This window comes from Phyllopteryx taeniolatus, chromosome 19, assembly GCF_024500385.1.
Source record: "Phyllopteryx taeniolatus isolate TA_2022b chromosome 19, UOR_Ptae_1.2, whole genome shotgun sequence".
Classification (NCBI taxonomy): Eukaryota; Metazoa; Chordata; class Actinopteri; order Syngnathiformes; family Syngnathidae; genus Phyllopteryx; species Phyllopteryx taeniolatus.
The window spans coordinates 18,498,502-18,524,639 of NC_084520.1; the positions used below are offsets into that span (position 1 = coordinate 18,498,502).

The 26,138-nt window shown below is 49.2% G+C and overlaps 3 protein-coding genes across 16 annotated transcripts; all 3 read right to left on the reverse strand.

Annotated features, from left to right (window-relative positions):
* Nucleotides 1–1,322: 1,322 nt before the first annotated feature.
* On the reverse strand, nucleotides 1,323–14,036 carry exoc7 (exocyst complex component 7). Of its 11 annotated transcripts, none has more exons than XM_061755352.1 (21): nucleotides 13,525–14,036; nucleotides 13,318–13,383; nucleotides 12,053–12,237; nucleotides 11,872–11,977; nucleotides 11,208–11,430; nucleotides 10,521–10,688; nucleotides 8,260–8,352; nucleotides 7,410–7,478; nucleotides 6,252–6,397; nucleotides 5,215–5,367; nucleotides 5,043–5,141; nucleotides 4,783–4,845; nucleotides 4,644–4,710; nucleotides 4,270–4,308; nucleotides 4,087–4,152; nucleotides 3,884–4,004; nucleotides 3,702–3,797; nucleotides 2,289–2,352; nucleotides 2,171–2,212; nucleotides 1,974–2,107; nucleotides 1,323–1,491 (listed from the first exon to the last, which is right to left on the reverse strand). In XM_061755352.1, exons 1-21 carry the CDS (start codon nucleotides 13,582–13,584, stop codon nucleotides 1,389–1,391), a joined length of 2,163 nt encoding a protein of 720 aa, XP_061611336.1. In that variant the 5' UTR covers nucleotides 13,585–14,036; the 3' UTR covers nucleotides 1,323–1,388. The 11 variants fall into 11 exon arrangements, with proteins under 11 accessions (XP_061611336.1, XP_061611335.1, XP_061611342.1 ...); XM_061755351.1 differs by having other exon boundaries at nucleotides 7,410–7,481; XM_061755358.1 differs by lacking the exon at nucleotides 8,260–8,352.
* Nucleotides 14,037–14,179: 143 nt separating this feature from the next.
* On the reverse strand, nucleotides 14,180–16,829 carry tvp23b (trans-golgi network vesicle protein 23 homolog B (S. cerevisiae)). 3 transcript variants are annotated; one of them, XM_061755415.1, is made up of 7 exons: nucleotides 16,584–16,707; nucleotides 16,138–16,217; nucleotides 15,882–16,026; nucleotides 15,704–15,793; nucleotides 15,500–15,625; nucleotides 14,623–14,751; nucleotides 14,180–14,533 (listed from the first exon to the last, which is right to left on the reverse strand). In XM_061755415.1, exons 1-7 carry the CDS (start codon nucleotides 16,593–16,595, stop codon nucleotides 14,507–14,509), a joined length of 609 nt encoding a protein of 202 aa, XP_061611399.1. In that variant the 5' UTR covers nucleotides 16,596–16,707; the 3' UTR covers nucleotides 14,180–14,506. The 3 variants fall into 3 exon arrangements, with proteins under 3 accessions (XP_061611399.1, XP_061611398.1, XP_061611397.1); XM_061755414.1 differs by lacking the exon at nucleotides 16,584–16,707 and adding an exon at nucleotides 16,784–16,829 and having other exon boundaries at nucleotides 15,500–15,793; XM_061755413.1 differs by having other exon boundaries at nucleotides 15,500–15,793; nucleotides 16,584–16,712.
* A 926-nt stretch (nucleotides 16,830–17,755) lies between these two features.
* Nucleotides 17,756–25,782, reverse strand: trim16 (tripartite motif containing 16). 2 transcript variants are annotated; one of them, XM_061757172.1, is made up of 7 exons: nucleotides 25,492–25,782; nucleotides 24,047–24,378; nucleotides 22,143–22,472; nucleotides 21,075–21,246; nucleotides 19,499–19,594; nucleotides 18,761–19,135; nucleotides 17,756–18,300 (listed from the first exon to the last, which is right to left on the reverse strand). In XM_061757172.1, exons 1-7 carry the CDS (start codon nucleotides 25,625–25,627, stop codon nucleotides 18,077–18,079), a joined length of 1,665 nt encoding a protein of 554 aa, XP_061613156.1. In that variant the 5' UTR covers nucleotides 25,628–25,782; the 3' UTR covers nucleotides 17,756–18,076. The 2 variants fall into 2 exon arrangements, with proteins under 2 accessions (XP_061613156.1, XP_061613157.1); XM_061757173.1 differs by lacking the exon at nucleotides 19,499–19,594.
* Between the last annotated feature and the right edge of the window lie 356 nt (nucleotides 25,783–26,138).

Below are 26,138 nucleotides of genomic sequence, written 5' to 3' on the forward strand. Positions count from 1 at the left end.
TGAGAATCTGTTCTCAATTGCCTTGGGTAAACGCCGAAAACAATAGCCAGCAGTCAATTCATGACCGGAAGAAATCGTGCGTGGAATGAGGCAATATTGAAATAATTTCATGAAACAAACACGGACGGTGAGACGATGAAATCAATTCTTCTTGAAATAACTAAATACTGGAATCTCGAAATAGCGAAAGAATTCAATCTGGAAATAATGAAAGAAAGAAATGAACACTGGAATAAATAAATATTCAAATAATGAAATACTTCATTTCTTTAGTGAATTTTGCCACCCTTGGCACTCAAAGTACAATTTTTTAGGATGGAGACTTTCTGACATCTGGTGGCGACCGTTGGACAAACAAACCCAAAATCTCTTCATTGAATCTAAAGTCCCAAAAGATTGTGCGGCGTCTGCAGATCATTCAAAACACAAAATGACCTTTTCCTCGGATTGTTTTCTTACAGCAGCACGGTGAACGACCGCCTCCCGCTTCTGAGGACCCGGGTTCGATCCCCGGCCCCGCCTGTGTGGCGTTTGCATGTTCTCCCCGCGCCTGCGCGGCTTTCCTCCCGCATCCCCAAAAAACATGCACGCGAGGTTCATTGAAGACTCTCAAATTGCCCGTAGGTGTGAATGTGAGTGCCAATGGTTGTTTGTTTGTATGTGCCCCGCCATTGGCCGCCTCCTCTCTCTCGCTCTCTATATTTACACACACACATAATATTTGTCATCCCAAAAATCTGCAAGGCTTTTATTTTGAAGGCCTAGCCAATATGTTGCGCTGAGGTTTGCCGTGTTGCTGAAGCGAGTGCCGTCGTCTCGTGGAACGGTAAAACATTGTAAAGTGTGAAAAAAGTCAAATGTATTTTATTTATTGTTATTACTTAAGTAATAACTGAAATAATAGAAGAAAAATATATTTCAAATGTTCTTCAAAAGTGTACCAATGAAATAATATATGTGAAAGTGGTGTATTAGGTGTGCAAAAGGTTTTTAGCTCTATAAAAAAAGTCTCAAATCATCGAAAAAAGTATTTTGAAAAAGTGTGCGGAAAGCATTTAAAAAGTGCAAAAAAGCGATGACAGCTATTTTTGTCTTGAGTTTCTCGAGCGCTCGTGATTTACGATTCGAACATTGACAACTACTTTTGTTGAACCACTCTTTACTTACCCGTCCACTTTACGCTCTTTTTTTTTGTTAAATGTAGTATTTCAAGTGATTAAACTATCGCATCTTTTGACTTGATACTCTTGAAATGTTTGTTTGACAACCAAAGCAGCGAACACAAAATGATCAACGCGCCAATGAATGAAGAGCAACTTGGATAGAAGTGAAAGGACATTTGCTTTAATGCTTACATGCGATTCTTGCGCTATTTGGCCGGCGGCCGCTCAAGCGGACGTGTCGAAGAGCCTGTCGATCATGTCCTCCACCTCCTCCGGACGGTGCTTGTGGTACTTCTCCGGGTTCTTGGTGAACGACAGGTTGGCGCATCTGGAACGCGAGGTCATCGCCGCAACGCCGTCAAAAGTGGCAAAAGAAGCGCCTCGCAGACGAGGAAAAAGGAGCTTTTCAACGTGTATTTAAAAGGCCGTAAAATTGGTCCAAAAAGGGTGGCAAACGTTTGAAAATAGGTTTCTTCAAAAAATGGGGAAATTGTTTCTCTAAACAATGGTCGAAAAGTTTTTGGTTGCTTTTTTTTTTTTTAAGAGAAAACAGTATTGTGTCGAAAGTGTGACAAAAGGGTTCAAATCTACAAAAAGGCAAAAATGGGAAAGTATCAAAGGGTGTCAAAAGAAATATTTGTTAAGTTTTCAAAGATGTTCAAAGAATGAAAATGTTTTCAAAAGTGGAAGGAAAAGAACGTGAAGAAAAGTTTGAAAAAGTCCCAAATGTTGTCGAGTCGAGTAAAAAGTCTTTTCGATGGTTTGGGTTTGAGTGTGTGTCGTTCGCGTGTCACGTGCCCGCGCGCGTACCTGCGCAGGAAGCTGGCGTAGGCGTCCGTGACTTCTCTCCTCTGAGCGAGTCGGATGAAGTCTCTCTGCTCCTTGTCGGGCACGGCCCATCCCTTCTGGATCTTGCACAGATCCTCCAGACCCTCGTTGAAACCCTAACGCGCACACACGCGCGTTGTCACACACGCACACGCACGGCCCGCGCTCGGTCCGCCCACCTTGAACTTGTCCTTGATGACTTGCCGTTCTTTGTCCTTGAGCTGAAAGAAGACGGCTTCGGTTACCAAGGCAACGCGGCAATCGTTCCTACGATTCGTATCGCGCGCGGTTATCGACCTTGGCGCCGGGCTGGAAGACGGGAAGGTTTCGCTCGCTCAGGTGCTCCGTCACCTTCTGCCAACTGACAGGACCGCGAGCGGGAGACCAGAGTCCGGGCGGAGCGCGGAGACCGGGGCCGCGAGGACGACGAAGACCATCGAGCGGCGGAAGAGGAGAAGACAAGCGGGAAAAGGAGAAGAAAGACAAGGAGGTTGGACTGCGCCATGAATCCAAATGTCACCGTGATTTGATTTCAGCTCCTCATGAAAGAAAAACGCTGACCGCGCCAAACGGCGGGCGGGCGTGGCGTGCGTGCGGAAGTTCCTACGTTGCGAAGGCACCCTGAACGCAGCGTGCCGTATGTTCTTCTGCCCCCCCCCCCCCGTTGGAGTCGACTCAAAAACTAAACGCACAACTCAAACAATGACACACATTGTCTATTGGAAAACAAGACATAGCTTGTTTTCGAAACGTCGCCAGCTTAATGCTAACACTCAATGGAAAACCCTGTCGACAGGCTAGCTCAAATTAGCATGAGAGGGATTTCCTTTCAAATAACAAATATACTCGCACACAAATGCTGTCGTAACATCATACACACAAACACTCACTGGCGTATATTCTTCCCACCCGAGCTTCCTGATTTTGGAAAAGATGGGCTTGATTTTCAAGCGGAGGGCTCGTGTGAGCGGAGACAAGGAGAAGGACCCCCGGTTGAACTCAGCAGAGACTGGAGCGGGAGGACCGTCTGCTGGCGATGCGTCACGGTACTCACGAGGTAGCGGGACGGCTACAATGACCCGCCGCCACCGTGCCGCCTTGCTTTTTTTCACTATCATTTCAAGATATTCTTATTTTACTTGCCGCTAATATATTTTCCGCGGCCGACCGGTTAGCACATCTGCCTCACAGTTGTGAGGACCCGGGTTCGATCACGGGCCCCGCCTGTGTGGAGTTTGCATGTTCTCGCCGCGCCTGCGTGGCTTTTCTCCGGGCACTCCGCTTTCCTCCCACGTCCCCAAAACATGCGTGCGAGGTTGACTGAAGACTGCGAATGTGAGTGCAAATGGTTGTTTGTTTCTATGTGCCCTGCGATTGGCGGGCGACCGGTTCGGGGCGTACCCCGCCTCCCGCCCGGAGATAGCTGGGAGAGGCTCCGGCACGCCTGCGACCCGCGTGAGGAGAAGCGGTACGGAAAATGGACGGATGGATAATTCATTCAAGTTATATTTCAAGTTGAGTTTTGGGAGTTTCAAAATCAATGAATAGTCATGTTTCATCCTAATTTCAATATCAATCAAAATCATTTCGATTCTTCTTTTTTCCATAAGCGCCCAAGAGGAGAGGAGGAGGTGGAGGAGGAGGAGGAGGAGGAGGAGGAGGAGGAGGAGGAGGAGGAGGAGGAGGTGGAGGAGGAGTTGCTGCTCGTACCTGCGTTGGTACGCGTGAATCTGTTGCTCGATGAGTTCTCGGTATGAAGTCTCAGCTCGCTTCTGAGTCACCGTCACCAACTGGATCAGATCGGACCTACACGCACAAATGCGCAGATGCAGATCACGCCGTACGTGTGTGTGTGTGTGTGTGCGCGCGTGTGTGTGTGCACGTGTCCTGACTTCTGCAGAGACTTGAGGATGTAGTTGTAGTTGTTGTGGAGGAAGATGGCGCTCAGAGCGGGATCCTCGTACACTTTGGACTTGCTGAGCAGGTTCAGCTGAAGGTTTCCCAGAACTTTACCTAACGTGCGACACACACACACACACGCACACGTGCTCGTCAGCGAGTGCGCGCACCCGTGCGTGCGTTTGTGTGTACGTACAGATATACGCGCTGAGGAGGCGCTTGTTGAAGTCCGACGTGTAGCTGCTGGATGAAGAAGTCGACTCTGGGAAACACACGCACATACACGGCATTAGCCGTTGCCACGGTAACCGCCGCGCCCACTCAGTCACCACGACCCATGTTGCTGCGGTACCACAAAGGCCTCTGGGGGCGTGCTTACCTCGGGGGTCTAAAGGGATATTGTAAGTGTCCCCCAGGACTAAAAGGGGGGCACCCACCCCGACAGAAAGGAGAAGAAGAAGAAGAAGATGTTAGTGCACAGGAAGTAGAAACATCAGCAGGGGGAGTGTCACGGCCGCCCGTCAGACAGGAAGTGGCATGCGGCAAGAGGAAGCCAAGCAGCGAGCGGAAAAAGACGACACGTCATGAGTTTGTGGAGGAAGAAGATGAAGAAAAACAGGAGCAAGAGAAAGCGGCACGTCAACACAAAAGTCGACGAGTTTGTGGCGGCTGAAGCGCGTTCACGCAGCAGCACGCGCGTTTGTCCACACGGGGGCGGCAGAGGGCGGATGCTAAAGTTGCTAACGCGCGTACCTTGTGAGGCCAACATGGCGCCGGCCGTCTCGTGGAAGTCCAGCAGCTGCTGCAGGAACAGGATGGCCTGCAGGGGGAGACAGAGGGACGGACAGGAAGCGGGCGGCCAGGAAGCGGACGGGACAACGGTCGCGCTTACGTTGCTGGTCAGCTCGTGCACGGTGCCGTCCTTTGGCATGTTGTACTCCTTGTCGGGATCGTTCTGACGACGCACAGAGAATAGGATGAGGAGGAGGAGGAGGCAGGGCCAGGAGAACGAGAAGGAAGAACTGGAGAATAGGGGCAGGGAAGAGAAGAGGAGAGGGACGAACGAGGGAGGCCGAGGATGGAGAAGAAGAGAATGAGGAAAGATGGAGATGAAGAAGGGGAGGAGCTGATGAAGGCAGGCTGCCGCCGTGCCTTGATGCTGTCTGCGAACTCCTCCAGCGCTTTCGCCCCGATGTTCTCCATGGACGTGATGAGCGCGGGCAGTTTGTTCTTGGTGCTCGCCGCCGTACCCTGACAACGAGCGACAGGCAGAGTCAGCCGGAGCGCCGACCGGAGCGCCGACCGGAGCGCCGGAGCCGCCCACCTGCAGCGTGGCGTCAAAGTGGGCCTTGTTGCTCTTGAGGTGCCGGAGGATGGGGAAGATGGTGAGCACGGCCGAGTAGTCGTGGCGCAGGATGGCGCGGCGGGCCGCGCACACGATGTTGTCGCCCTCTGCCATCAGGCCGTCCAGGGCCTCCTGCGGGCGCCACAACACGTCAAGTGCATCTGAAAACTGGTCACAGCGCTTCACTTTGATCCTTTTCCACAGGCGATTTCAAAGATTCGACACACAGTCCAGCCGCCCCTCGCTAAATTGCGCCCTCTTCGACTCAACAGACCGGACACGGCGTGTTCACGCTCGCGGCTACGACAGTGGCGAATGCGCGGACGGCGACCCCGAACCGAGATGTGCACTTCGCATGCATGTGTGATGGCGGCGCATGCACGCAACTTTCATATCGAGAGCGGAAGCCAGGATTCTCGCGGTTCGGCACCCGCGGACTCACCGATCCGTGGATTTTTTTTCAATAGTTTTTCCGTTTTTTTGGAGGGAATCGACCCCGAAGAGGGTTAGTGTCGGTTTATCCCCGCTTAGTCAAGATTTTCGGGGTTACAAAAAAGTCAATGCACTTATAATGGCCGTCAATTATCGGCCGATTTCTGCCCGTTCCGGTCCGGTCCGGTCGCTATGCCTCGCCGATAGCGGCGCTCCACTGTATATGTTAATGATACCATAAATGCTTGAAGGCGACCTTTCGGCTTTCGAACCCCCGCGATTACCCACATATCACGCTACCGCATTTTTTCCCGGATGTATTAAAACTACTTTGAACCTCGTGGGGATAAATTCCACATGCGTGACGGGGAGACACCGCATATCAAAAAGATGAGAAAGGACTTCCTGCGACAGATGGATCACGAAACGTGAGGTGGCAAAGCCGTGAAAACGCTTCAAAAGTGGAAGCGGCGATTTGTGTGATGCCGCATGTCCGGCAAAATACGGGCCTCGGTTGGTGAAGCGCAATAAAGCGGAAGACGAGCGGTCGGCGACGGGTGCGGTGCGGTGGCGCGGGCGGGCACCTGTATGAGCGAGTCGAAGGTCTTCTTGTGGTGGTGTTCGGGGATGATCTCGCTGAGGAGGGCGTACTCGCTCTGCGCCAGCTTGACGAAGGCGCTGATGCAGTGGATGTACGAGTCCATCTCCACGTCCAGAGCGTCATCTTTACCTGACGAGCACACGGAAACTTTCAGCGGCGTACACGCGTATCCGACGCGGCGGGTACGCGTGTACGCCGGGCGTGCGGCGGACGAAGTACGGCGCCGGAGCCCGTGTCGTTCTCTAATCGGGCGCGCCGAGCGTTTCCGTTGTCGACAGTCCCGAGATATTGCTCGCGACATTTACGCGTTTCCCCCCCCCCCCCCCCCCCCCCCGCAAATGCTTGGTTCCAATGTATTTGTTCTTTTGTTTGTTTTTATTCTGCCACAAATAGCATAAAAAAGGACACAAGTCATTCCCACCTCGCCAAAAGCCTTTTCAATTTCCAATATGAATCGTTTGAAGTGCAGATAGAACACAAACGACCATTCCCAAATCAATAAATATCATTCTAAATCATCTGTTTTACAATAACACAACATGTTTTTACTTTTGTTGGTACTTTTCCTTCTTTAGTCTTGTAATGTTTTTACTTTATCAATTTTAACACATTTGAATTCATTTTTTATTACTAAATGGTTTACAGATTTGGCTTAAAATATGCAAGATTTTACTGCGATGATAAATCTGTAATACGATAAAAAAAAAAAAAAAAAAAAAGGAATTGTTGTATTCAAATAAATGATTTAACAGTTTACGTGTATTTGTTATTCAGTCATCTCATTGTTTTTAGTTTTTTGTAAAATTAACACTATTACATATAAATTTGACACATTTTAAATAATTGGTTAATCATAACTGGATTATAAATAATACCTTTAGAAATGAGAATGATTTTATGATGAATTTTTTTTCATTTAGTATTCACTCCTTCAAATCATTCATTCAATTGATCTCATGAATAACGCTGTGAGTTCGTGTAAAGACAAAATTATTTGGAATGATTTATGGAGTAATTGCTGACACACTCATTTGAACTTGTTTTCTTCTGAATCGCCAACGTGGCCCTCGAGCCCCAACGTTCGCCCACGCGTGTCTCGCACGAAAGTAGGGTAGGCCGGCCGCCGGGGGCCGCCACTCACCTGGGGGGCCGCCGTGCTTGTCGGCCAGAGCGTCAGTGGTGCGTCTGACCCGCGGGTCGTGATCGTAACCTGCTGAGATGGACCTCGTCAGACCGGGCCGGCGCGACGAGGTCCCGGGGGAGGGGGGGGGGGGGGGGTGGGGGGGTTGACGGGGCAAAACTAAACACGGCCCGCCGGGGGAGGGGGGGCAGGGCTAATGTGAAGGTGCGTTACAACAGCTTCGCAACACCGCCTAAGCCCCTTTCACCTCGACTTACCGGGAAAGGGACCGTCACAAGCTGAACGTGGAGACGGCATTCGGAGGAAGGGGAGGAGGAAGAATCGTACGAAGAGGAGGAAAAAAACAGCAAGACCAAGAAAAGGGGGAGGAGGAAGGAGAAGAAGAGGACGAGAAGAAAGAGCAGAAGAGAGGGAGCGAGGAGGAATAGGAGCTGGAACAGGACGAATGGTACGGAGAAGAGGAAGAGCAGGACAAGGTGGAGGAAGGAATGAGCAAGGGATGAAAGGAGGGACAGAAAGGAAGAAAGGGGGAAGAGGAGTGTGAGGAAAAGGCTCTGTTGCATCACTGCCACTACATACGTCAGACGCGAGCAAATCGGACGGTCCGCTTTCACAGGAAAGTCGTCTTCATGGCCGGTGTGAAAGGGGCTCAAGTCCCAGTCCTAAGTCCCGGTCTTAAGTTCCAGTCTTGCGTCCGAGCCTTGTGTCTGAGTCTTAGCGTTTGAGTCTTACGTCCGAGTCAGCGCTGTCGTGAGGCGTCACTCGACACCATAACACCAGAAGAAGAAGAAGAAGAAAGAGAGCCGAAGAAGAAAGAGGACCAAGAGGAAGAAGTGCACTGGTCGGTTACCTTCCAAGGGTACGAGGTTGGTACCCCCCTTTTTGCCATCCAGCCCATGCTGTGAGTACTGTTTCAGAAGGTTCTGAGCCTTGCGAATGGTCCCTGGAGGGACCCCAAGAGGAGGAGGAGGAGGAGGAGGAGGAAGGTCAGCAAGGTCAGGAGGGTCCCGACAGCCAGGGGGAGGAAGAAGAGGAAGTAGAGACAGCACAGCCGCCCAGTGAGAGATGAAGAACACCAACACAACACCGCAATAGCCCAACACGACCGCATGCCGCCAACACCACCGCACCAAGACTCAAGCACAAGTGGCGGCGCGAGGTTCTGTACGGTTAACTTTTCATTTTCACGACGACAAGGACGATGACTCATTTACAGTGAACCCTCGTTTATCGCGGGGGTACGTTCCAGACCCGCCGGACTGGTGAAAATGCGCAATATAGAGAAACCAAGGAAAAACATTCCGCTTCCACTATCACCCTCTGCTGGCGAGCGAAATTAACCTCACAACAACACCCACGATGTTTGCGTACGTCACGTGACCAAACCCGGAAAACACGTTAGCAGAAGAGCACAACGTGGTACTACACCGAGGCGCACAAGTCCAAATTCGTACCTGGCCGCACACTGGGCGGAAAAAAATCTGCAATCGATGCAGCAAACGATATAAGCGCGATATCGCGGGGGTTCACTGTATTTCTTATTAGCGCCATTTCAGTTCACTCACGCACGCACGCACACAAAAAGCGTCGTCACCATGACGACTGAGGTGGTCTCCTAGCAACAAACAAGCGTCGTCCGACTCCACAACACGCTTGAGAGAGGAAAGCACCGAGGGTTAATTACATGGTTACAACACGCACACACATACACACAACATAACAATTATACAGTACGTAAACTAGACGTCAACGCCGTATTGGATGTGGCAAAATGCAGCAATTCATCTGCATCTAGTAGCACAATAGTTGCACGAGGGACAACTGCTACCAGTGGCATTATAAAATTATCTAGTTGACATCGAGCGTGTCCCTAGCGGATGTCATCGATTGCACACCTTTGCCTCACTCGTAACGTCATTGTTCTACTAGTGCGCAGAAATTTCATACAGCACTGGAAGGCTGTAATGTAAAAAAATAACATCACTAGCAAGAAATGGTCATTCTACTAGTGTGCCGAATTGTCTTACTAGTGAAGACAACGAACACACTAGTACATGGGCAATTCGGCACACTAGTAGGACATGGAATCAATGCCATAGTGAAACAAAAGTGTGCACTAGTTGACACACTCCCGGTCCATCCATCCATCCATCCATTGTCCATACCGCTTCTCCTCACGCGGGTCGCAGGCGTGCCGGCGCCTCTCCCAGCTATCTTCGGGCGAGAGGCGGGGTACACCCTGAACCGGTCGCCAGCCAATTGCAGGGCAACCGTGGGCACTCCCATTCACACCTTCAGGCAATTTGGGAGGAAAGCGGAGTACCCGCAGAAAACCCACGCGGGCACGGGGAGAACATGGCCGGGCCGGATTTGAACCGTGACCTCAGAACTGTGAGGCAGATGTGCTAAGCGGTCGCCCACACTACTGGTGATTTTAGAAATTCTACGGGTTAACTACTAGTGCTTCACTAGTAGTACTACTGGCAAGCAGATGTCAACTTTTGCACAGCTTCGTCTCACTAGTAACATGGAGTTGTACGAGCGCACCCTTGTTGCACTAGGAGTGCGCTAAATTGGGTTACTAGTGAGGACAAAGAGCGTACTACTACATGGGCAATTCAGCGCAAAAGTAGGATATGGTGACGTTTGATTGCACTTTGTTTCAGACCGATACCAGTACAGGTGCTCACAAATACCGATTACTGATAGCACTAGTACTGTTGAGACATACAATTGCAATCATCACAATGACAGATAATTGTGATCCGAGTCCTTTCTTTCTATCTTTCTTTCTGACGCGCACGATGATTCGCCGACATGTCAAAACGGCCGCGGCGTGGCGCCAACTACCGGCGAGGAGGACTTACTCCATATCAGATTTTTTAAGTATCGGTGGCTGCCATCGGCAGCCTTCACAAGTACGGATACGCTGAAAGAAGGCCGGTGTCGGCCCAGGACTGACTGTTGCGCACCCATCGCGAGTAGGATATGAAATAAAGGCTCAAATGGCCCGCCGTGGGCATTGCCGCCAATCGCACGGCCCGCCACCGCCACATCCAACACGGCGAGATGAGGCGTCGCGGGACGGCACGGGACGAGCCGGCGTCCTACCGGGCCTCTTGGGAAGCTTCTTGGTGGGCGTGTCTTTGCGCTTGGCCTGGACGGCGGGCGAGTAGAGGACGCCGGACGAGGCGCTGTTCTTGCGGAAGTGCTCCTTCAGACCTTTGATGGAGCGGTCCAGCTGGCTGGAGCGGATCTGGAAGTAAACTGTCATGAAGTCTGCCAGAGAAAGAAAAACAACATGCATAAGTCCAAGTCCAATGCTAGTTGAAAAAACCAAAAGTGACTTCTTATTTTGTTATCTTTTCGCTTCGAATGTCCAAATTTGGTTCATTTCCTATTTTTCATGGATACCATGTGGGTCTGACATATTTTCAAATGATTGACCAATCTAACGTTTTGAAAATGGCTTAATCTCGTTGGCCACGCGATGTTTTTTGTGACATCCTATAAAATTGGTTTTGGCGATACGGGGTTTCCGCCCGACGCCAGGAACACGAAGCGTGCTAAACAAGCTAACGTGGCGTCGCTACTGCTCATTACCAAACTGCTGCTCGGCATAAACAGAAGGCATTCATGAGGAAGATTCAATTGAAGATTCAAAATCACTTCCGGTGCCCATTTTCTCAACTCCATATTTTTAAGCCACTTTTTCGATTGCCAATAGAAAACGGACAGAACGACTGATACGCGGATTTGGAAGACAAGGAGGGGTAAAAAACAAAACACCAGGAGAACCTTGATTGCGTCCGTATTCCACGAGCCAGCCGCCGATGCAGATGATGTCGTGGAGGACGGCTTGGGGCAGGTGCTCGAGCACCACGTCCTCCTGCATGTCCAGCTCCTCGTCGGCGCCGATGGCGTCCAGGATGAGGACGGGCGGCACCGGCTTGCTGTAGCGGGTCAGCAGGCTGCGGAACTCCGCCTCCAGGAGCTCCTTGCCCTTCTCCAAGCGGCCTTTCTGCGGCGGGACCACGCCCACGCCGGCGTTTACGCAACATTCTACTACGGCTCGCCTTAAAATAACAACTCCCGTTTTATCACCAAAATATAAAGTATTATTCGGAATCCATGTTTTACCACTTCACACAAAGACAATTCAAAACAACGTTTGATTTTGGATTTCTTTCCTCTAGATGCCAGACGACGGTGGCAAAGCACTACTTTAGTCGAAATAAAGCTCTTCAACGCCAACATTGTTCCTTGGCACCGACAATGGATGGATGGATGGACCACACGACGGCACCAGAGCACTACTTTTACTCCTCTGGGTGAATGTGCGACTATAAAGGGGTAGACTTTGTGGCAACCGAACGTCTGCGTTGTCAGGAACCGCAACAACAACAACAAAAGAAGCCCTAAACTGGAAGCCATTAACAAAAAGGGTCGCCGTTGGCCGTACCACGGTGTTGAGTTCGGGGCTGTCGGGATTGTTGTCCTGGAAGTACTCCACGGCCTTCTGGATCTTGGCAATGCAGGCCAGATACTCGTCCAGTCGGCCCGTCGGTCTGGAACGCAAACACGTCGGCGTCGGGACAAGAGAGAGCCGCCCCCTCCCGAGAGAGAGCCCCCACCCCCTTTACCCCTCCCTGATGATGCGGTCCGTGTCCTTGGCCACGTGGTAGTAGCTGATGACGTGGTCCATGCAGGACAGCGTCTGGTCCACGTTCTCCTGCAGACGCTGCAGGTTCTCCGTCTGCTTGTGGACCGGAATGATGGAGTTCTCCAGCTGCATCAGGCGGCTCTCGAAGGACGACAGGATGGACACCTGGCAAAATGCGCAAAGACCACACGCACGTGCTCTTACACCTTTTGACGGATCCGTCAAGACCCGCTCGCACAAGATTGTCTTCTGGGACAACAACAAAAATTGTTCTAGCTTTTTCCGTTCTTGAGCAAGCACCAGTGAGAACACAAAAACATTGAGCGGCGAAAACAAGCTTTTTGTAAAAAGTAACATCTCAAGTGAACTTGGTATTTTTGGCTTTTTTTTATGGCAGAATAACAATTGTTTATTTACAGATATACCACTAAGAAACTGAAACTGGTGAGCAACGCTGACTCAGCGCACGACTCCAGCTGAACGTGCGTGGTCTTCTTTACGTGGCGTTCCTCATTCACTCCACGAACTGCGTCATCTTTTCTCACGATTGCGACACACTTTCTACTACCCACCGCCACGCATACACTGCTTATAAACCACATGTCTGTGCACTCTATTCAGGTGTGAGAAGCCTAAATTTGTGCGACTTCAAACGTGTTGGCATTTCTCTGCCTCATTATCGACGATTCACCGCCGAGTCTTCATCGTCTCCTTAAAAGCTGCGCTGATCTCAAACCAAAAGCGGCACAACGCCGCCATCTACTGACGCCTGTTCGTCATGACAGTGATCCCGAAGCTTGAATTTCACATACAAGCTGAGCGAGACCCTTTTCCACACCTACCCGTTGAAAAACGGGTATATTGGGCGACCGGTTGGATTCGAGTTGACCAATAGAAACGTCCGCCCTTGGTGCCAAGTCATTGGCTGAGAAACTGGGCGGAGGCGTGGTTATTATGTTAATTAGTCACGTTGTGCCATCGCACACAGACACATTTTCAGAAAGTACATTAACTTGGTCGCCAAATTTGACATTTGCCCCCTCAAGCGCACTTGCCGTCGTTACCATCACGTTAGGGTGAGCGGAAACTTATTGGCACAAAACCCAACTCCACACGGACAAATTCAAACCATGAACCCCACAAGTGTGTGACAGACGTGCTCACCGCTAGGACACCGTGCAATTTCCGCAAAAAGATCCAGTTAAGCAGTTGTGCTGTGTGTGTGTGTGTGTGTGTGTGTCTGACCATGCCATTGGTCAGCTGATCACTCTTCTCCAGGTTCTCGCGGATGAATGACAGCGTCTCTTGTTCCTGTACAACAAGACACGGAGTCACGTCTGTTTAGCTTGTAAAATGCACAAAATCTACAAGCTAAACAGTGAAGTCGTCCCCAGATGTGACGTGGGGTCTGTCTGTTTTGCGTCTGATCAGAACCAAGAAAGCGCGTGTGACCTGCTTCAGTTTCTCCTCAATTTCTCTCTTCCTGGCGGACGCGTCCTCGGTCGGAATCATCTTGGCAACAACACCCCCCCGCCCCTCCAAGGAAGACCACCTGACGGTTAAAAGCGACAAATTTGTCCCCTGAGATGACTAAATTCCACAATATTTGTTCCGAAGATTGCGTCGTGATTGGCTAGCCAGCTCAAGCTAGCTTGAGTTTGAGACGCTTCCGGGTTCAACTTCAATGTCAAACAAGTTTGTTTGATATGAAAATTATGGTACGCTACTTAATTGCTTTAACTAATTAACTGATTTCAATTAAAAGTGAAGAAACTGCTGGTACGATTCATTATCTGTGACCAGGCATTTCTAATTGTTGTAGCGTGTTTATATCCAATTTTATTTTGAAAGAACAATGATGGTCTTTGTTCCGACAGGAAGCGTTTCTCTACTTCAGACATGTTACGCTCTTGTGTACATTTTAAACGATTAAAAATAATTCTCTAACATAAGTTGCTGACATTAGTTTTAACTATGTCGCTTAGTGATAAGATGATAGTAAAAGCGACTCAAATACGATCGTGTACAATTCCGACTGTGCATGCAGTAAGCAGCTCCTCCACATGGGGTCGCCAATTCAAGCGAATGGTCATGTATAAAAAGTAGATGCAAACAACTCGGTATTTTTTTAATGCCGGCGTAAACACAATGTAAGACATTGAATCATATTACTACGATTTTCATAAATAATAAAGTTCTGAAAGGTATATGCACAAAACTGTTGTTGTTGTTTTTATATAAATAATGTCCTGATAAACAACACAACAACTTTATCATACACACTGAAGCGTTGGAGTCATGAGGAAATAAAAGGATATTTTCATCAGACAAGTAACACAAATAAACAACTAAAAAAGAAATTAAAATCAAAACCAAAACTGTGTTTTGCATTTGTAGTGGAAATGAACTCCGAAGCAGAAGAGTCGCCACACTTTTAAGATTCCTCCTCTTTGGACAGAGTCTGCGGTGGAAACAAACACACGGGTCAACTTGTTACAGGAAAGGGGGAAAAAAAATGTAAATCAATTAATTGATAAATCAACCAATCACCTGTTTGAGAAACTGCCTGCCAAAGTAGTTTGTGGCCATATTTTTGAAGTCCGTCTTCCCTCCCACTTTACACCTGATGTATCCGTAGAGGTTGGCTCCTTGCAGCACCAGCCCCATCAGCACCACAGGCTGCACGCACGACCGACACATTCCCATCAGTTACATCACCGCAACGACAACAACTTCCCGCGGGAATTTCCAACGGGCCTCCCGACGCTTGCAAGTCTGAAGGCCGCATTATGGGCAGTTGCGTTGGCCCTGTGGAACTATTTTAAACTTTGTTCTCAATGAGAAGGAAAGTATTTGGATTGTCTAGTTTCAAATGAGTACAGAATGTACATGTGTGTAAAAAAAATAATAAATAAATAAATAAATTACCGTTTTTCAGCTTTTATTTTGAAAATGTGCACAGTTGTTGGAATGGGAACGAGCTGAACAGTTTGAAGTTGGAATGGTTTGAATCTGTCAAGAAATGTGGTAATTACAGGTAAAAATAAAACATTTCTTAATTTTAGCCTTTTCCACCCCTTTCACTTTCTAGAGCGCTTATGCAGACTCATCGATTATTCAAGTAATGGTTAGTTGCAGCCCTAGGAATGAGAATGAGCTGCAGCGTTTGACTCGATCAATTAATGTTGGGGGAGGAGGAAATGATGTGAAAAGTGTTGAATGTGGACCTCGTGGGCAGCCCGTTTATTCTCAATGGGAGTTTATACGTAGTTTTTGGGAAACGGTGTCGTCGCTACGGTAACACAAAATACTTTTTTAAAAAAAATAGTTCCGATCCGGGTCCGGCACAGTTAGCGGCCGTGCGTGCCCATCCGCAGACTCACAAAAATAATAAACGCCCCCGTAATACCGCCGTGGCATTCCTCACCAGCCACTTAATGTTGAACTGAAAGAGGGTGCTGAAGGCGAAGAGCACCCACACCAGCGGGCATACGATCAGACCCAGCCAGAAGATCCGAGATTCCGAGTCTGAACTTTGCCTTTTCCTCATCCCCTGAAGAAAAGGAAAAATGTCGTCAGCGGCCGGAGAGCGCTCGTGACCTTTTGGCGTGCTCGCAATCACGATCGTCACCTTCCGGGACTCGAACACCCAGTGACTTTGGCCATCCTCGTCCACTTGGTTCCACCACCTCAGCGCCACCATCAGTCGGCCAGTGATGTTCTGCGCACGCACACACCATTGACGCGTCATTCACTCACACACACACACACACACAAACGGGCAAACACACGCACACACGGGCCCCCACCTTGACAGTCCAGAAGTCACACGAGAGCAACAGGATGATGGCCACCATGCCACCGATGAACCCGTTGCTGATCCTCTCGCAGAGCAAGTAGACCAAGATGGCACAAACCCTGAAGAAGAGGTGGAAGAAGGACGCCACCGGATGCCTGGAAACGTCAGCAGCGTCGTCACGTCACGTCATCGTCATCATCATCATCATCATCATCATCATCATCATCATCATCCCCATCCCTTCTCGACCAAGCAAAGTGACTAACTTCATGTTTGTCCTCTTGGGCAATCTTTGGCCGGCGTCCTCCTCGGCGTCAAACAGAGAAACATCTTCATCGTTGTTCTCCTGAGGGACCAAAAAGGAAGGAAGACACAAATCAGCTCGAAAAACATCATGACAACTTCACTGCATGCCCAAATAAGGCATTTTTACATTTTGCCCCCCGTTTTCTCAAACAAGAAACATCCAAGTTGAATGACCAAACGATTGTTTTGTTTTTTTTAACTCTGGAAAAAAAATGCAAGCTCGAGTTTTAGAAAGCAGAATTCAAAACACGACATTTTCTAACGTTATGTTGCGTCGTTTAATAAACATTAGCTCGCTAGCTCACGAGCTTCTTCAATAGGTCAATCTCCTCAAAACGTTATAACCATCGCTTTTCATTAAAAACACACACAAGCTCTCTTCGGAAACATTTAAATGCTCACGTACGTCTGTTAGCATGTTGACAGTCGAGCTAACACTTCCTGCTTACATGCTAATTAGGACACGTCACTAGACGACGTCACGTGACTTGCGCGTGAATTACGTACTTTCAAGTAACGGACGGACGACCAAATAGACTGTGGGAAAATATTATTTTTATGTTGTACCTGTTTTCATTCAAAACAAACACAAAACGTGTTTCTTACGTCTGTTTGCATGTTGAGACTCGCGCTATCACTTCCTGGTTACGTTCCATGCCGACGGCGACGCTAAGCTAGGGAGGGCAAAGTCGTCAGCGCATTCCATGTGTGTGAACGACAATGAACCCAAAAGACCAAGAATGCAATGCGGTACGTTGTGAAGCATACTGTTGTGTAAAACGCCGTACAGGTACAAGGGAACTGGGACTTCCTTTCACATGAAAAAGTATTAGTATTAAAGTTTTATGCTATATTTACCAATTGCGTTTCTTAATAGCGTACGCTTTGGCATTGACAAAACAGTAGTGCTAATGAAAATCGGTTGAGAAATGAGCACGTTACCACGACTTAATTTTAGTGTCCATACTTTTCCTTCTATAGGAATGACGACCTCTCCAACATGGCCGCTACGTAGGCACGTTGGATAGCCCAGCTGCTACAGCGCGGGGCGTGTGTAGTGTTATGTCGATTACTGTCATACCGGCGTGCTCACGTGACCTTTGCGTGCTAAAGTTATTGGGATAATGAACTTAAACTGTGAAAATGTTTATAAAATTAAATAACAAAAAATAAAATAAAACAATTTTAAAAAACATAAAACAAAATAAGTTAAAAAGAAAACATATACAATAATTCTAATTATATAAAAAAAGAAAAATATATTAAAAAATATCTAATTATGAAAAATAAAAAACAAACAAAAAAACCTTTTTACATTGTTATTGAATTCACAAATATGAATCGATATTCGCCTCCTTGCCCGTCTTTGGTCACGTCTCGCTTACATACAATATGTGATTAACTGAGACTTTGATGACTTCTGTAGATGCTGGAACATAATGAGTTCATCAAGAAACTAAAAGTACAGAATGTCATCGCTGTATAATTGTTGTTTGTGTCATCTTGAAGCTGAATCTTTCTTTTATTCATAAAAATTTGGAAAAAAGAGCTGTTTTACTAAAAATGAATAAAGATCCATTTGGCAGTGTAAACTATTTAATGAGTTCATTCCAGGTTCACGTATGTTAACGTCAAACAATTATTGACTCTGTTCATCGCCATGTCAACACTGACATACAAATATATGTTTATATGCACACGCGTTCTTAATTTCTTGAGTTTGTTTGTCCTTGAAGGTTTGCGGACGGATGCGCATTCGCAGCAATTCCACGCAGAGACGCAGAAAGCGTTGGGCGTGCGGCGACAGGATAGAACTGGACGGACGCTTCCCGCCCCGTCACAATAAGCGTCACACGCGGCTGGAAGCTTCCGGGAAGACGGAATGGCGCCGCTTCGCCTTCACGGAAGAGGGACGCCGTTAGAAGGGGACGCGGGAGGAGAGGGGCTCTTGAGGGGCAAGGGCTCGCCGGGCGGCACCAGAACCACCACGTTCTCCTTCTTGGACAACCAGAAGGCGGGATACAGCGGCTCCAGGAACTCGGCCTCGTAGCGGTGGATGAGCGTCATGACTTCGTCCACGCCGTAGAAGGCCAGGAGGCCTCGGGCGGAGTCCACGTACACGCCTGCGGAAAACAAGGTGGCGCATTTAGGTTATAGTTTCGATGTCCACCTTACGAGTGGGATCTCAATTCAAGACTAAAAGAAGTAAATGGAGCCTTTCTTGGTCCTGAACAAAACCAAATATTCAAAGATCGATTGGCATACATGACAGTGTGCGTGAACTGGTCGCCAGCACACCGCAGGACACAATGAAACAAACAAGCACTTTATTTAGAGTCTTCCATCAACCTAGCACACGCCTGTTACTGGGATGTGGAAGAAAACCCACGCAGACACGACGGCGAGAACACGCAAACTCCGCACAGGCGAGGCCGGATTTGAAGCCGCAACCTCACAACTGTGAGGCAGATGCGCTAACCCGTCGGCCACCGTATGTATGCGTGTGCGTCTATCAAATCTCTGTGTATCTGTAGCGGCAACGGCGCAAGGTGTTTGTGTTTGTGTTTGTGTTTCCATACGTACCGACACGCGTGAACTTCCTCACGCTGAGGGGCGTCTCCACGCCGCTGTGCCAGGCGGAGAAGTTCCGGCCGTTCCAGTGCAGGCACCAGGAGAAGTTGTTGCCGGTGATGCAGCTGCTGCTGTCGCCGCCTTTGCGCTGGATGCTCTTGTAGGTGAGGCCCACGTGCGTGCCCTCGCCGCCGATGTCCGCCTCAAAGTAATGCCGGCCCAGGTAGAAACTTTCGGCGGCCAGCACTTGCCGCCAATCCTGGAAGCGCTCGGGGAGGTCCGGGTAGGAGTGCTGCCAGGGCGTGGTGTTGGTCACCTTGCGGTTGTCTTCGGTCAGACGCAGGAAGACGTGAGCCGTGTCCGCGTCGAAGCTCACCTGAGCGCCATCTACGGGCGTAAGCGACAATTGTCAACAGCATTTTGTTGTCACATTGGCTGAAATGTTGAATATTAGGAGTAGAGAGCTACAGAAGCGTCTCGTTGCCATCAAGACAGAGGCGCTGGATATATAAGGATACGACGAGCTGACTGTATGCAGATTTCATATACGATGTTCGCAGTCAAAATGGCCCCATGGGAGAAAGCGCAAGTCTCATGTGGAACATGAAAAGTGGTGAAATGTGACAGCCGAGAGAAAAAAAAACACAGCCGTCTTTGGCTTCTTCGCTCTCCACTTTGTGTTTATTGCACTTCCGCCTCATGGTTGGCGTTGTTGTTCGCCAACTTTGTGCTTCGCTGCGGCACACTCACACTTGAGGAAGTCGGCCCGCGTGACGGGCTCGGGAACGCCGGCGTCGTGTCCGGCCGAGACGATGGCCTGGACCGTCGTCTTGATGCCCACCTTGTCTGAAAAGCAAGCGCACACGCACGCTCACACTTTCGCCGCCCGCGACACTTCTGGCAAAGCTGACATATTATCACATCCCCAAATCAATCAAGTCTTTCTTCTTTTTCTACAAGAAAACGATTGCAAATGATTCCTATTTTTCAGAGAATGTCGTGAGATTTTTGGAGAGAAGTAAGGCGTCCTTTCCAGGTGACAAAGCTTAATATTCACGTAGTATTTTTGAAATCCACTTGTTAAAATATGTCTTCCTTTCCTTCTTAAACTCGGACTTTAATATCCTAATATTGTAACTTGATTCTTTTAAAAGCACAACTATCCCCCCAAAATATATTTTCTGTTTTTGCAAAGATAACATCTTTGATTGACTGAAAAGCATCCAACTTTATTCTCATAACAGTCCAGCACTTGTCTCTCGCCATGTTTTTTTCGTAACGTCACATAATATTCTTCATTCCCACGTTCCACGCGGTACGGTGGCTTGGTTGGCATTCGGATTGTAGTAGCAGAATAGGTGCCAAATGGTACTTCCGTGACGCGTTGTGGTGCTAAATCGTAGGTAGCCAAATGCTTCTTGGGCTTGGACTTGGACTGCTTTTAGGTACAATTTGGCACCACAATGGATGCTAAATTGTCAAATTAGCATCGAAAAGCATGATTTTAAAGTGCGTACGCACCCACAAGCGCTTCCCATATGCATACAAGCCAAAGGAGCATTTGGGTACTACGGAGAACTTCTTCAGGCGTTGCAGAGGCATCGGATTGGGCCAAAATGAACGCAGCTGAAAATTCGGCTCCGCTTGACCTCCATTCAACCTTTGCCAATGACCGTGACCTGGACGGCTGGCAATCTCGCGAGGAAACATTCCTGCTTTTTCACCGGGGCGACGAGACATTTTTGGACAACCGAGCGTCGCCCGTGACACGCAGGCGGAACATTCCACACTTGTGAGAACACGCCTGCAGAGGTTCAAGCTGTGTTGGGAATCACTCGCTTCTTCCCAAAACACCAGACGGGGATTTGTATATCGGGGACCGAGATGGATCACAACCTTTCCACGAGATATCCCTTTGTCGTGATTCGCGAGTCAGCAATGAGGGAATTGCATTCGGAATCATTCCCAATGCCGTAATCATTAGGTCAGGATTTCTCTTTCGCAGATCGAGTGAGTTCCCAAAAAGTCCCTTAATAGTGATTGAATGATCATTCACTCGTTTCCTACTCTTGGATCACATTGTCGAGATTGGAATGTCACGGACGACATATTTGACGACGAATCGAATGATGGACAATAAAGCCGAGGGAGTCTAACTAAATAATCGCCGCGTTGCTAATCACCGACTCGTGCCTAACTTCCTAAACCTTAGACAAGGATTTCTACATGCAGTAGTTGACTCTAGAGCTGAAACCATTCATCGAGTAACGACTAATATCGTCAGGAGTGCTTTGTCGGTCTTTGCGCCCGCGAGGCCCAAACTCACCGGTGTTGCAGGTCTCGCGGACCTTGTCCATGTAGGACGTGGCCAGCGCGGCGCACAGCTCCTGCGTGGCGTCGGCGATCACGCGGCCGACGGAGTTGAGACGATCCATCAGTCCGATGTACACGCCGGGCAAGGAAATGTCAGACGCGTCCTTCTTCCACTCGGAATACTCCTGGATAGAGAGTCAGAGACATTGTTTTTCTTCTTCGGTCAAATTCTGGATTTCTTCTTTTGGGGTGTTGACAACGAGAACGGATATTCGAGAAACCCACGCAATGCAGATGACGTGTGTAAATTCCTAAGAGAAATAGGCCAAGAAATTCATCAAGACGAAAAACATTGTGCTTGAGTGTGGAAACTCGACTGCGGGAATGCGGAAATGCGCATTCAAGATTGTACTTAATGCTCATTTGAATGTTTTTCTCATTGCGACTCCAAGCGAAATTGCGCTTGGTCCTTCGTGTATCTGCTACGGTGACAATTATTTTGCGCGGGTTTTCAAAAGATCCAGGCACGTCCCATTTCGGAGTTGGGCCACAACAGGCCGGGCAGCACTGAGCTCTACTGGGAAACGTGCGGCGTCATTAAGAGCGAGAAGAAGAGGCAGAGAAGGGCCCCGCCTCAGCTCCAGTCAGAGGAGTTGGTTCCACTCCGTGCGTGCTAAAGTAGCGCTTGATTTTACCATCACGTCAATGCTCATTTCTGTTAGCTCGTCTATGGTGTTTTGCATGCTATGCTAGCATTAGGCTAGCGTACTTGCGTTCGACGAAATGAGAGAGTGAATGGAATGAAACATTTGGCTGTTTATAGATGGAAGCATGATGGTCTGGTCTCCTTGTACAGACCGATCGCCAGCGCAATAGCAGACTTTTGTTTGGTCTTTGAAGATGCAATGTTTCATTTTCGTTTTGTCCGTTTTACAGCGAACGTCAACTGGGAGTGAGCAATAGCAAACAGCTTGAAGCAATTTCACTTCTCTGGAACGGTCGACTGTAAACAATGAACATTTTCCGGTGGTCTCTAAATTGCAAATGCAAATCTTCTCGACATGGTGAGCTTCTCGCTTACCTGCAGGAAGTCCACGTCGTTCTTGTGGCGCGAGATCTTGTCCACCTGCGCCTGCGTCCTCTTGAGCTCGGCGCACCTTTGCTCCAGGTGGGCGCGGATGCCCTCGGCCTGCCCGAGGGCCTGCTTCTCCTCGCCCTCCAGGATGTCGCCCACCTCCCTCTCGGCCTTCTCCACGGCCGCCCGCAGCTGCTCGAACTGGGCCCGGATGACGGCGCGCACCTCGGTGACCGACTGCTGGATGGAAACGGCGTTGAGCTGCAGCTTGTCGATGGCGTTCTCCGCCGCCGTCGCCGTCTTGGTCATGTCGCCGCGTTTGACCCGCAGCTCCCTCTGCGGAGCACAAAAAAGAATTCCTCAGCGAGTTTCCCCGCCTGTGGCCGGCCCGCGACTCTCTGACACGCCGGCGAGAACGCGGGTGTCAAACTCAAACTGGCGGCATTATTTTCCCAGGCGTGTCTGCTTCATGTTTCTTGCTCAATGTATTTGTTCGCTCTCTTTTTCCAGATCTTCCCTTCCTGACGCCTCGACTGGCACAATCTTCTCAGCCTTTCCCTATTGAAATGAGAGCCAATGCTGTCAGTCTGTTGCAGCCCACTGCGAAACAAAACAAAACACCAAAGTTCCTTTTGTTCCTAAACCCTAACCCTAACCCTCTTGGTGCAGAAAAATTGGACTCAACAATATTGTACGGTTTAAAAAAACCAACAACACACCCACTGATAACATTTGCGCTCCTCGTAACTTGCAAACACGGAAAATGTGAACGCAAAACACAGCTGTACCTTACGTTTTGTCGCTTTTGGGGGGTTTTTGTTTTTGGTTTTTAGGCAGTGCTTCATGGTACGTTGGCGGCAATGTGAATTGATGATGTCAAGTGGGAATCAAAACGACTTTGATTCAACACAATTTGAGGTACAATCCTCATTGAAGCCACCCTGTGTGTGCGCGCGTGCGTGTTGTTGGCGGTGACGTGAGGTCAGCGAGCGTCCGAAGGGACGCAAATAGCCGAAGGTCGATCTCGCCGTGTGAGCCGCAGGGTTGTGTTACCGGAGGCTTCCGTGCACTCAACAATCACTCCAGCTAACAATCAAACAATCAATCAAAGAAAAACGCAATCACGCCGTCAATCCACTGAACAATAAATCAAACAAGATAAAGTCAAATTGTTCTTTCTTGTCTTCTCTTTCAGCTTCTCTTCTTCTTCTTCTTCTTCCACCGTGCCTTCATGCTCATTTATTCGCTGCATAATGTCGTTTGGCTTTAGTGTCGCGTTTTAAATAGTGTTCACGGCTTTTTATTTTGCAAACACAAAGTTGGAGTTTCTGTTGTTTCTGCCCCTTGTAATGACAATAAAGACTTGCTATTGTATTCTGTTTGCTTTGTCGGTACGCGCGTTTTGTCGCGGAACTTTTTACGACAGTGGACCGCCCTCGCCGTATCGCAGATTTCTTTCCCCATTGTACGGGCAAACGCAAATTTGGAGTTGTGTTCCTTCAGCGCAGTACCACGCGGAGCCACAACATGCCAGGCAGCACTGCGCTCGACTGGAAAACATGCGGCCTAACTAACAGCAAGAAGAAGAGACAGAAAAGGTCCCCAACTAAGCTGGCATGTTCGTCGTCGTTCCCATGTGGCAGAGAGAATCTGCCAGTGGGTACGATGGTATGCTCCGTTGGTACGTGTTGTTGAAGTCGCAGTAGTTTGAAGGGTTAACATTACTGCTACCTCGATGCTACTTTCTGTTAGCCTGTCTATAGAATTTCACATTATGTGTTAGCATTAATCTAGCGGAGCTCGGTTAGAGGACAGGATACGGTTTGGTTGAACATTTTGGTGTTGAGATATTTTGGTTTTTTTCCTTTTGAGGGCACGTGGCCGTTGTCGCGCGTGCGCGTGCGACCTACCTCGACCCGGCGGCGCGCCTCGGCGACGCGCGCGGTGTTGTGCCCGCGGTGCTCCTCGCCCGCGCAGTCCCGGCACAGGCAGCAGGCGTCGGCGTCGCAGAAGAGCTCCAGAGGCCGCTTGTGGATCTCGCAGGTGCGCCTCTCGATGTCGCGCAGCGGCTCCACCAGCCGGTGGTTGTGGAACTTGGCGTTTTCCAGGTGAGGGCGCAAGTGCGCCTCGCAGTACGACACCAAACACGTCAGGCACGACTTGAGCGCCCACCGCGGGCTCTCGATGCACGAGTCGCACACCACCGCGTCCTCGGCCGAAACTTGGTCGCGCGCCGCCGCCTCTGCGGAAACACCGCCCGGCGTTAGTCCATATCCTACTAGTGCCATGAACAATGAAGCAAAACTAGTGCGCTGCAAATAAACGCTCAAATAGTATTGGATACCCTTGATATCCTGCAGAAAGTCCATGTACTAGTACACTCTTTGTCCTCCCCAGTAAGACAAAACAGCGCACTAGTAGAATGACTGGGCCACACTAGAAGAACATCTGTGTCCACTACTAGTGTCACCTTTGGCCAACTAGTACCCAATTCAACTCAACTGCATGAGTAAGACGACTCATGCACTAGTAGCCTCCTGGACCCGACTTGTAGCACCAAAATGTTTGTGTCTCACTAGTAACATTCAGTTGTCCTACTTGTGTGCAGTGATGTCATATAGTGGGGACAAAAACATTACTAGTAAGAGTAACAGTCATTCTACTGGTGCACTGAATTGTCTTGGCTTGTCTCGTGAGGACTAAGCGTGTACTAGTACACGGACTCTCTGCTGCACATCAAGGAAACTGAAACCCTTTATTGCATTGCCTTCAAAAGAGGCTACGAGTGTGTGATGCATGCCTACCAGCGGGGGCCTAGTACTGTTACTCGTGCAGCGTAGTAGTTTACTAGTTCGGTTGATTTCCGGACTAGTAGGCCAAAAGCTGCACTCGTAGTGGAAAATATTGAAATACATATTTGTTGTATAAGTGTGCATTCCATATCCTTGATAACCAGCTTAAGGTCCATGTACTAGTACACTCCTTGTACTCTCTAGTAAAACGGCTTCTGGGATACAAGTAGAACAACTACATGTTCATAACGAGGCAAAACTGCACTAGTTGACAACTGCGTGCTCCAACGAGTACTATTAGAGAAATTGTAAATGTACCGTGTAGATGTCAACTAGTGCACAGTTTTGCCTCCTAAGTAACACGGAGTTGTCGTGCTCGAATGCCAAAGTTGTCCTACCAGAGCACAGAAATGGCAAACAGTAGTCGAAAAACATGACTAATAAGACGGAGTTGTTCTACTAGTTTGTACTAGTACATGGAGCTAAAGCTGGACAGGAAGAACATGGAATAAATGCATAGTCCTCCTGTTTTCCGCCTTCACTAGCACTTTCTTGCTCCTCACCCAGGTCCTTGTCGGGAGCTTCTTCCGCTCGGGGGCGTCCCTCAGGGCCTCCTTCTGGGCCTCCTTGAGGGTCTCCTCCGGGGTTCACTGGGGGGACGGCGTCCTCCTGCTGGGGCTCATCCGGAGCGTTCTCCATGTCGCTGCGCTCCCGCTGGCTGTCTGCAGCGCTTCTGCCTTCCTGACTCGCTAGCGAGGAGCCACACCTCAAACAAGTGAGTCAGAGAGGAGGTGGGGGGCCTTTGGGCCCGGCCCGCCTCCTCCTCTGCGGCCCCTGGTGGAGCCGGCCCTGCCAAACCAGCTGAGAAGATTCCACTCGCATTCCTGTACTTGTGTGGAAGAGACGTGAACGCACACACGCACACTGGCAGTACCGCAATCACCTCCAAGCTGCCCCGCCCATCCACTCGCAGATATTTGTGAAGACAATTCGACTTCCTGTCTGAGCCACGCCCAGCAGGCCTCATTCATCGGTGACATCATCGCGTGGCTGTGACGCCAACCCAAAACGACGACGGTTGTTTCATTCACAGCTGAGGTTAGCATCAGACGGCTAAGAAACATTTGTGGCTTTGGCTCACCAAAGTATTTTTTTCTTTTTTAACTGTTTCCACATCCCAATGTTGCCTTCAGGGACAGTCGGGATTTTT

Bases quoted from the DNA above. Each gene is read 5' to 3' on its own strand.
- exoc7 (XM_061755351.1), bottom strand. From the start codon at position 13,584: ATGATTCCGACCGAGGACGCGTCCGCCAGGAAGAGAGAAATTGAGGAG. The intron at 11,431-11,871 runs GTACGGCCAACG...GTCCCGCCGCAG, and splicing joins GCCCCGAACTCAACACCGTG to AAAGGCCGCTTGGAGAAGGG. The intron at 2,108-2,170 runs GTGGGCGGACCG...TGTGCGCGTTAG, and splicing joins TCATCAAGGACAAGTTCAAG to GGTTTCAACGAGGGTCTGGA.
- tvp23b (XM_061755414.1), bottom strand. The intron at 16,027-16,137 runs GTTAGTCACTTT...TGACGTTTCCAG, and splicing joins CCCAAGAGGACAAACATGAA to GCATCCGGTGGCGTCCTTCT. The intron at 14,752-15,499 runs GTGAGGAATGCC...TCGTGCGTGCAG, and splicing joins AGTTCAACATTAAGTGGCTG to CCTGTGGTGCTGATGGGGCT.
- trim16 (XM_061757172.1), bottom strand. From the start codon at position 25,627: ATGGAGAACGCTCCGGATGAGCCCCAGCAGGAGGACGCCGTCCCCCCA. The intron at 22,473-24,046 runs GTAGGTCGCACG...TGTGCTCCGCAG, and splicing joins AGGCGCGCCGCCGGGTCGAG to AGGGAGCTGCGGGTCAAACG. The intron at 19,136-19,498 runs GTGAGTGTGCCG...TTACGCCCGTAG, and splicing joins GCGGGCCGACTTCCTCAAGT to ATGGCGCTCAGGTGAGCTTC.